Source organism: Hipposideros armiger, unplaced genomic scaffold, assembly GCF_001890085.2.
Source record: "Hipposideros armiger isolate ML-2016 unplaced genomic scaffold, ASM189008v1 scaffold_1094, whole genome shotgun sequence".
In the NCBI taxonomy this organism is placed as follows: domain Eukaryota; kingdom Metazoa; phylum Chordata; class Mammalia; order Chiroptera; family Hipposideridae; genus Hipposideros; species Hipposideros armiger.
Window position 1 is genome coordinate 477,330 of NW_017732444.1, and position 10,219 is coordinate 487,548.

The following is a 10,219-nucleotide window of genomic DNA, read 5'->3' on the forward strand; positions in this document are numbered from 1 at the left end:
TAAAAAACGGCAGTGATTTGGGTTCAGGGAGGGCCAATGGAGAGGCAGAGTAGACCTTCACCCTGGTAGAACTGCCTGTGATGCCTTCCCCTGTGTTACAAGGAACAACTTCATCAGTGCATTTGGAATCCAAACAGGCAGAATTGAGAAGATGGCAAAAGGTGTTTTTAAATTGCTGAGGTGACAAGAAGGACGTATAATGATAAGGTCATTAGAGGGAAAGATGGGTAAATTCACAGCAAGTCTTTTGATTTTTTTTTTTTTTCTTTAGTATTCAGAGGGAAAGAATAGGATAATGTTGGAAGCTGTTACATGGGAACTGGCACAGCATATTAACAAGGAATTAACAGAATTACCAAGAGGTGTTGAGAACACTGAGACCCTAGAGCCTGAATTGCTCTTGGGTGCAATCACCAACGTCATGACTTTGTCCAACACTGCCAGGCAGCTCAGAAACAGGGATGTAAGCAGCAGGGGGAAGGGTGACCCCAGGTTTGTCATTGGCATGACGAGCCCAGTGCAAGATTGAAGGGGTGAGGGGATCCTCAGTGCTTGGATGGGCAACATGAAACAGTTCACGCTTCATATTTGGGAGCACATTAATTCTTCAGTGATTCCCATCCTACACCGTGGAAACCGAAACCCAGAAAAGCTAAGAAACTTGCTCAAGATGACACAGCTGGTAAATGTCTGTTGTTAAAGTCTAATTCCTTAACCACTCAACTATACTATCTCCAAGCAAAATAACAAGGAAGATGATGATGAAAAGAGCAGGGAAAGGTCCAGGGCCTGGACGTCATGATGCGTGTGAGAAGCTGGCTCCCTGGAGGGGAGGAAGTGTATGAAGTAGTAAACAGAGAGCCCAGGTCTGGCTGGGTGGCCCCGTAGGTGTGGCTACGCCAAAGGGTGGCGCAGGGGCTTGGAGGAGAAGGTCAGGAGGCTCTGGGTTGGACCTCCGGGCTGAAGGGCATCTGGCCAGCAGCCACTGACAGCCTTGCCCAATGGCCCACTAACATGTCTATGAAGGAAGAAGAAGACCAAGACTCACAACTACACCCCAGATCTAATAGACAACGTCATCCCAGAATCTGGAAGAAACTGGCACCATTCGTAAAGCAGATGGAGCTGGATTAAGAAAAATCTACCCAAGTTTCTGGTTTTGCTTCATCACACAGAAGCCACATGGCAAGATGGAGGCAGACACTCTGTGCCTATCCCACCTGACACAGAGACCCAGACCTAGAAGCATATGGGACTGTACCAACCAGAACACAGGGCAGTCAGGGGGCATGACCTCAGGGGCCTTGGAGACTCAGAATGCTGGTACCTACACACATATACACACACCATGCTCACTCACATCACACACACCCCACACATACCCACACACACAAACACCCTCCCACTTATACACACCCTACACCTCCACACACATGCTCACACACCCCACACATACCCACACACACACACACACACACACACACACACATCACACACAATCACAACCACATCCACATAAGCCATGTTTCTGCATCCATAAAGTGATCGTAAATTCCAGAAAACAGCTGAGCAGAATGTAAAACAGCATAATCAGCCTGAGCCAGTTGTGGAGGGTGGAGGGCGGTAAGACAGGGACACAGGGGAAGTATATACAGTGGAGCCACAATTTGCATTAACCTGGTATATGATTCACCTGAAATCAACTAACATTTGTTCAGTATTGAAACAAAAAAAAAACAAAACAGGGAGGAAAACCCCTTCACTTATCCATGGCCTTTCCCCTTATTCTTCCTCCACTCAAACTAGGCTTTAGCTCCCACTACCTCCAACTATTTTCCCAGAAACAAAAAGAAAGAAAAAAGCTTTCTTTCTTTATCTGTGAGCTTCCAAGCAAATTAAGAGATTCTCCTATACCCCTCCAACTTTAAGTATGACCTCCCAGAAGATGCAACATGCACACTAGACACCAAAACACAGGACCTGACGGATGGAACCTAAGTGCTGATAGAAGCATTGCTTGCTTCTGTGTACTTCCCTCTACTTTCTAAATCTCCTGTGAGAAACATGCATTGCATTTGAAACCAGAAAAAATACTATTCTGCCCAAAGACGGCGATGTTCTGAGCACCCCCTGCAGCCCAGTTCAGGCACTCAGCACGGGAGGGGGCAGTGTTAGCCACAGGGCTGCAGGCATCCCCTCAAGGACTCAGGTCATCAGCTGGCAGGAGGGCCCCACTTCAAGTGGTTCATATTTTCCAGAAAGCCAAAAGCAGATGGAGTGGAAGAGGATATTAAATTTGTGCTTAGCAGTTACAGTAAAATGGACACTGCCCTGGGTTTAGAAATAAAACCTGAATTCTGATCCAGACTCTTCTGCTTCCTAGCTGGGTGACCTTGCTCAGTCTCTTAGTCTCACTGAACCTGTTTCCTCATCTGGTAAATGGTCACAACTGTGGTTTATGAGGTTATTGTAGGGAGTTATGTAAAGTAATGTCCAAAAGAAAAATTCTCACATATAGTAGATGCTCGATGAATGCTATTTCAATTTAAATGATAAGGAAATAAGCATAATCGCAAAAGCAAGTGTGAAGTAGTGACAACAAAAATCCTCTCTTATTACTTTAAAATGTTCACAGTGTTTGTGCTCAGAAACATGTTTATGGGCTGGCCGAGTGGCTCAGTTGGTTAAGAGCTTGCTCAAGGGTGTGAGCTCTGAGCAACAGCGGTTCGATTCCCGGCCCAAGCTGAGCAGCCGCTGAGCTGCCAACAGGTGGCAGGATGGTTCAGCTAAAATAATAATAATAATAATAATAACAACAACAATAATAATAACAATAATAATAATAATAATAAATAAAATAAAAAAAGAAACATGTTTATGTTAGTTTTCTAGTGCTGCTGCAATAAAGTACCACAAACTGGGGGGCTTAAACAATAGAAATTTACTGTCTCACATATCTGGATGCTAAAAGTCCAAGATGAAGACGTTGGCAGGGGTGGTTCCTTCTGGGGGCTGTGAAGGAGAATCTATTCCATTCCTCTCTCCTTGCCCCTGATGGTTTGCTGGTAACCTTTGGCCTTCTTTGGCTTGTAGAAGCATCACTCCAATCTCTGCCTTCATCTTCACATGATGTTCTCCCTGTGTGTATCTGTGTCTAAATTGCCCCTTTTTATAAGGACATCAGTCATAGTGGATTAGGGCCCACCCTAATGACCTCATTTTAACTTGATTACCTCTGTAAAGACCCTATCTCCAAATAAGGTCACATTCTGAAGTACTGGGGGTTAGGACTTCAACATATAAATTTGGGGGTAGGGCACAGTTCAACCCGTCACCACATTCTAAAAGAGCATTATCTCCAGAGAGATGGAGATGGTTGGAGGAGGCAAGGGCGGGGCAGAGTGGGAGGAGAGCATGTGAGGAAGTGAATGCTGCTAGTAGTTAAACTAGAAGGGGCTAAACCCCAGTGTGGTTATACCCACCCAGTCTCCTCTACAGATAAAAGAAAAGGTGACATTCAGACTGGCCAGAGAACCTCTGTGGAAATCCTAGATGGCATAGGATTTTGCAACAGAAGCCAAGTAGTCTTCTGAGAGTGGCTAGAAGCCATGAGCCTGACATGGAAAAGTTCCTGGGAGGAAGGCCCAGGCACCATTGGCCAGGAACAACGGGTTCAGACACCCAACTTCACTGGACAGAATAGCCTTCTCAGGAGGAAGGTACTGTGGGTCATAGACCCCAAGGCGAAGGTGGGACCTCCAGGGGTCCAAGCCTGAGGGATTGCTGAGTGCAGAATAAGCCAGGAAAAGACTCCTTGCTGACTGAGAGGGGATTATCCTCCTCCTACCGAGGCCCAAGCATGAAACCTTAAATTCATCTCTGATTAGGGTTAGAAGAGCTTTATCTAGTGTCCAATGAAGACACAGTTCTGAAGTCTAAACCAAATCATCTAAGATAAAATTCCGGAAAGAGAGTATAAGACAGACAAAACTTCCTTTGCATAATGGGATCATTCATCCACTTCTTCATTTTGACAATCATTCAAAACAGGTGTGGTAGATGCCAGGCATGCAAGCGTCAATCATGCAGAGAGCTCACAGACGGACTAGAGGGCCAGCGGCAGGCACAAGCCCAGCCGTGCAATGTGACCGGAGCTACCCTTGGGCTGGACAAAGTCTCTGGGGAGCCGGGCAGGACGTGAGCCTTGTCTTCCCAGGAGACAAGGGCCATGAAAACAGGAGACCTCCTAAACCTTTACAAACTGCCTAGGTTTGTTACCACCTGGTTTTTGTAGTGATTTTTGCAGAACAACACTTTTAACAAAGAGGCTTGTGTTTGGCAAAAGGGACTGTAGAGAGGTGGAGATATTTTCTTACCCTGTAACCAGTCGGGTAGACAAGAACTGAAAAAGGAGGAAGAAATGGAACTTTCGAGGAAAGAAAAGGCCATCTCTGGGGACTATGGAAAGAAAAGACATGGACACACAGAAGTTTTAGGAGATGTATGCATTCAAGGGAAATCATTTGAGGTCCTACTACAGCTGGCACAGCATTGGGTAGAGGGATACAATGGTGAGCGGAAAGACCCCTTACCTAAAAAGCAGAGCTTGTCCTCCTCAGGGTGCAGACATTACTCCATAATTATTTCAAAATATAACCACAAGTGTAACAGGTGTACAGAAGGAGCTAGGGGGAATAGAGGCGGCTGAGCCATCAGGAAGCCCTAGGTAGGCTCTCCGTCTTCTCAGAGAAGGAAACCAAATAGCCTCCCTTCACCTCTTAGGGCTGTGGAAGCCAGCAGGTGCAGTGCTGCTTCCTCGCTGGGCTCCTGCAGAGGTCTGTACACACACTACCCCTCCCCTATATTATTATTAACTTTTTGAGGTCAAGGAACATAGCTTACTCATCTTGGTGCCAAATGTATATTGAATGAACAAAAGAGCAAATAAATATCTTTTATCTTTAGTCTCTCAATGTAGGAAAATAAAGACCTAGAATATTGTCTTCATGACACTATCAAAATGAATCGAGGTCAACAAGTTTAAACATTAAACTGAAACAAACAAAATTAATTTTAACAAGAATAAATACAGGGCCGGCTGAGTGGCGCGTTGGTTAAGAGCTGGCTTGGGACGCCAGAGGGCCCCGGTTCGGATCCCACATATGAGGGCCAGTGACACTGTCCTCCACAGCTAAGATGCTGAACAACAGCTCAACCTGGAGCTGGGCTGCCCATGAGCCGCCAGCAATGGCTTAGGCTTCAGCCCCTGTGGCAGTGGGTTGCCATGGGCTACCGTGTGTAGCCAGCAGCCAGCGTGAGCGGCCAGCAGCTGCAGTGAGCGGCTGTCCAGAGGCCAGCATCTGATCTGCCTCGCCCGGGAAGAGCGCAATGATGGGCCAACTTGGGCCAGTGAAGCAATGTCCTCCACAACTAGACTGAAGAACAAAAAATGACAGCAACTTGTCTGTTCCCCTTCCCCCAATTCCCTAACACTGTTCCCATCCCCCCAATTCCCCAATAAAAATCTTTAAAAAAAAAATACAAAAATCCCATATTTGGGTTACTGAAATCAATAGTACAAATGCAGGTTTCACGGAGGGCAAAAAAAAAATCATTCAACAAATATTTTTTGAATGCCACTTGTATTTCAGTCACTGTTCCAAGTGCTAGGTATACGAGCAGTGAAAACACGGGCAATGTCCCCAACGTCACAGAACTTAAATTTGACTAGAAAGAAAGATCTAAGGGTTTTAACTAATCACAATCTTAATGTGAGTCATCAGTTAATATTGGCAACAACAACAGGAAAATAAACAAGCCCTAGCCTGATTTTATCTGCACCAGGAGAGGTTCAATACCCACATCACACATACTTCATGTTGCCTTATGCTGCTCAGCTGACATCAGCAGCTTGGAGCTAACCATAGGTCCCCTAGCAAAATGGACTTTGACAAAGCAAACAGTGTGTTTGGAGGAATGTGGCTAAGCCCATAAAGATCTGAAAAATAATTGAAGGAATTGCATGTGTTTGGCCTGGAGGACCAATCGTGAGAGGAGATGCAACAGCAATCCTGAAATATTGAAAAAGTTGTCTGTGTGGACTTGATCCCAAGGGCCCAGAGTGCATCAGGTCGAAATTACAAGACAGCAGGAAGAGTTTCTCACAAGGGGAACTGCTCCACAAAGGTATGGGAAAGAGATATGCCATCCTCAGGGATGCTACAGAAGAAAACCGTGCGGTCTGAGACCAGATTCAACTACAGAGATCAGACTAGACTCAGTCCCATCAACTGCAAACTCAAGAGTTCTAAACTTAATCGCCCATTAATCGGGAAGGCAGTATTTAGAAGTGTGGGCTTTGGATTCTGGTCCTAACCTGGGACAAGTTACTTCACAGTCTAAGCCTCATTCCCTCACTTATAAAAGAGGTATGATAGTAATAGTTCCTACCTCATCCCGGAGACTGTGAGATTGAATGAGGTTATTTACGTCAAGTGCCACTGCTACAGTGCCTGGCCCTTGGTAAGTCATCAATACATGTTAGCTAATGGTAATATTAGGTGCTCTTCATTTCATTTGTCACATTTCCATTTATATAGGTAAATCATTTTGCTGCGAGTCTCTAACGCCACAGTCTTTTTTTTTTTTTAGCTGAACCATCCTGCCACCTGTTGGCAGCTCAGCGGCAGCTCAGCTCGGGCCGGGAATCGAACCAGAGACCCTGTTGCTCAGAGCTCACACTCTTGAGTGAGCTCTTAACCAACTGAGCCACTTGGCTGGCCCTAATGCCACAATCTTCATGTCGCATTTACTAAAGCAATTATTACAGCAATTTAAAACTACAAATTGAAAGCACTTTAGAGAAATTTGAAATCTTTTATTCTCTAGAGAAATTAGAAAAAAATAACAGTACAAAAGGGGATGTTTAAGGATGTAGATGAAGGGACCTGTGATTAAATCAAAGCGACGCTAGGAAGCTATTAACGTATGGAATGGCTAAGCTAGGCTGGGCCATGGCAACCCCAGAGTTTCCATTTCTTCTTGGGAGACTCCCATCAGAGAACAGAAGTAAAAATCAATCCAGCCAACTGATTTTATGAGGACTAAATCATGTCAGACCAATTTAATTTCCTCCTGTGACAGAGAGACAGGCTTCGATGACACAGGGAAGCAATGAATATCAGATCCTGTGGCTTCAGTCGTGTCTTTAATTCCAGCCTACATAATAGCCAAATCTAAAAGCTTAATTGAATTCTGCTGGCTAGTGGAAATGATCTCCAAGGACAGGAACCAGAGGCTCAGGATGATTTTTTGAGTAAGGAGGCCAGGAGCTCTTTCCTTTGTGGGACTGTCAGAAAAATGTGCCCCCGTTCCACCAATATTTAGTGAACACCTGTCAGGTAACATGCCCTCCACCTGGATTGGACTAAGAGAAAACGAAGTGAGGTTTACAAGCAGAGATGATTAAACAGGGCATTTTGGTGGACATGAACACTTTGAGCTGGGCCTGGTGTTTCAGGGGAGTAGGGTAAAATTGAAGGGGCTTTTTAAAGAGAAGCTGTGGGATCAGAAAGGCACTTTGAAGAATCTAAGTTAAACAGATTCACGTGGGAAAACTTCAATAGCAAGGACTTCAAGGGAGAGAGAAAAGGGGGACGGAGTGTAGGAAAAAGTGGCAGGTATGAAGGGTAAGTTTAGACAGTTCATTCATAAAAACCTTCACAAAACCCTAATCAGGGGTCACACATGTGCTCCCCATGGTGCTAGCCCAGAAGACATGGAGATAATGAGTCTACTCCATCCTCATAGCTCCCGAGGTTAGGGAGGCCAGAAGACAAAGTGGCTTCAATTGGATACTAAAGGAGAGGGACCAGGAGCCCAAAAAGAAAGGAACCTTGAAAACAGAGAGTAACTGAGAGCTACGAAGTGGTTGAGAAAATGTCTAGACTGGGGCAATTTAACTGAATCCCCCCGGCCTTGAGTGGGTGACCTCCAGAGACCCTCTCCAGCTCTAGAATTCTAGTAATAAAGGCATTTTTGTGATTTTACAATCTGGTCTCTCCTGAATCCAGCCTTTCCTTTTGTCACCCAACAGAAAAGAGTTGATGGAAACAGGGGGAAAAAGGCATTCTGGCTTCCTATCACAACAGAGTTACTGTGGGCCAGTAAGCGCCTCCCAGAAGTCTGGGACTGAGTTCATGGGTGCAGCACTGGCAGGGATGGGTGAGGCAAGGAGGGCAGGGGAAAAGAAAAGAATAAAGAACTCTGGCTAACTTCCCAGGGTGGCTGAAGCCCAGGAGATTTGTAGTTTTCTCAAATGACCACTCTGACTAAAGATGTCCAGTTCCCAGTCTAAAAAATCCCCAGGAATCAAGCCACTTTTCTAAGGGCCCCAGGGAATGCCTTGCACCTCCAGGGAAGCCTTGATTTCACCTTGATCTTCAGAAATGTCCCTCTCCCCTGAGGCTGACAGAAATTTCTAGGGAATTGAAACGATCCTGCCCATCTAAGAGTCTTGCCAGTTTTAGGCTGCTGTCCTACGACTGAGCACTGATGCTGAGCCCTTCCTGTGAACAATGCAGGTAGTCAGGACCACCTGCCTGGCAGGGCTGTCCCATGATTGACAGGGCACCACAAGTGAGTATGCTTGTCCCAAGCCCCACCTGTTGCAGGAACCAAATCTCATGATGCATGATGGGATATGACTCAGGATGACAGAGTAATAAATGAATAAGAATTGGAAATGAATAAATACGTATATATGTAGCCATCCCATAATAACTCGCATACCCATAAATATGTACACACACACACACACACACACACACCTCATATGTTTATTCCCTGACGCTGTACTTTGTTCTTTTTCATGCTAGATCTTTTTAACCTTATTTCTTTAGAGTGCAGCTCTGATCTTTGACTCTGCTGAGTAGCACACCTCCCTGGGAAAGGCTGTTACATCTAACATTTATCAAGTCCCTTTTAAAGGCTTACGTTTTATCTTCATTCTGATATTGACTTCAGCCAACACATCATTTGGAAACTTGCTGAAAGCATCAGCAACACAAAATAACCGTTCTGATTGCTACTGTGAGTCAGAAAAAAATTAGTGACAGAGGCAGTGTTATGCTTTGTACAGTTCTCACTGATATTTCTTGCTTTTTAAAAAAAAAGGGGGCGGGGGAAGAATTAAAAAATTCATGTGAAAAAGGAGCCAGCTTTGGTCCTAAAAGATGGAGAGGCCGATTCTCAAGATTAAAGTGACAGCTCTTATTTCGGAGGCATGGATTTAGGATTGTTGATCTCTGAAAGTAGTTCACATTTCTTTCCTCTTCCTTACAATATACACTATACTTCAAATTAACCTCATTTTCTATTTTAGATTTCATTATTCAAAAGTGCCAACAACATAAAGGGGTCAGGAAATGGTTAAAACATTTTAACCTAAATATTGATCTGGCTTTTGACAACATGCATGTAATAAGTAGTGAGGTTTTGCCTTTTAACGTCACCAACAGGTTTATGACTAAAGGTCAGTCTGTGGCCACAGTTAGTCTATTTTCAACTCTACCCTAGACACTAATATTATGAGTGTCTGCTAAAATAATAATAATAATAATAAACCTCATTTTGTGACTGGATCAGAACGTTATTTGCATATCCTTCTATCAGATTTCTGCTAGGAGTAATGACCTAGGTAAGAGTATTTAATTTATAGTCTTAATCCACTTTTCGGCCCTGTCTCATATAATACACCGAGGCACCAGGGGGTAGGGAGGAAAGACCTTCACTATGAAACAACTGCTTGAAAAGTAAGCTTAAGTGCAGAACTAGTGGGGCAGGCGTTTATTTTGCCCTGAACTCGGATTCTGGTTTTCAAAGCTAGCGAGGGAACACCTTCCCAGCAGGCAGAAAAGGGAAAGCGACAAGGAAGACACCACCCAGACAATCTGGGTCAGGCGCTGTGTCTATAAGTCCAGGGAGAGAGGGGCCAGAGGCCAGTGGATGCAAAAGTGACCCGTCAGGCTACGGGAGGCTGGACAGGGGACTTGGACCAAAGAGGGTCAGAGCGAACCCGGGGGCCAGGGGCGTGGGCGGGCTGAGGGATAGGTGTGAGTGCCAGGTGGGACGTCCTCCCACCCCATCCGTCCCCAGCCAATGAGCCTGCCCGGGTGAAAGCAAAGTGCTAGCTAGGTTTACCCCAGGCGCGGGGGCCGGG

General features: G+C 45.2%; 1 protein-coding gene across 2 annotated transcripts in view; it reads right to left on the bottom strand.

Annotated features, from left to right (window-relative positions):
* Window positions 1-9,018: 9,018 nt before the first annotated feature.
* The window catches only part of BAALC (BAALC binder of MAP3K1 and KLF4), a 1,901-nt gene continuing 700 nt past the window's right edge, over window positions 9,019-10,219 (bottom strand). Inside the window, exon 2 of one of the 2 annotated variants that reach the window (XM_019632169.1) lies at window positions 9,019-9,088. In XM_019632169.1, the coding sequence (XP_019487714.1) occupies window positions 9,057-9,088 (32 nt within the window). In that variant the 3' untranslated portion in view covers window positions 9,019-9,056. The remainder of the gene's footprint in view (window positions 9,089-10,219) is intronic. The other variant, XM_019632171.1, reaches the window with a different exon arrangement.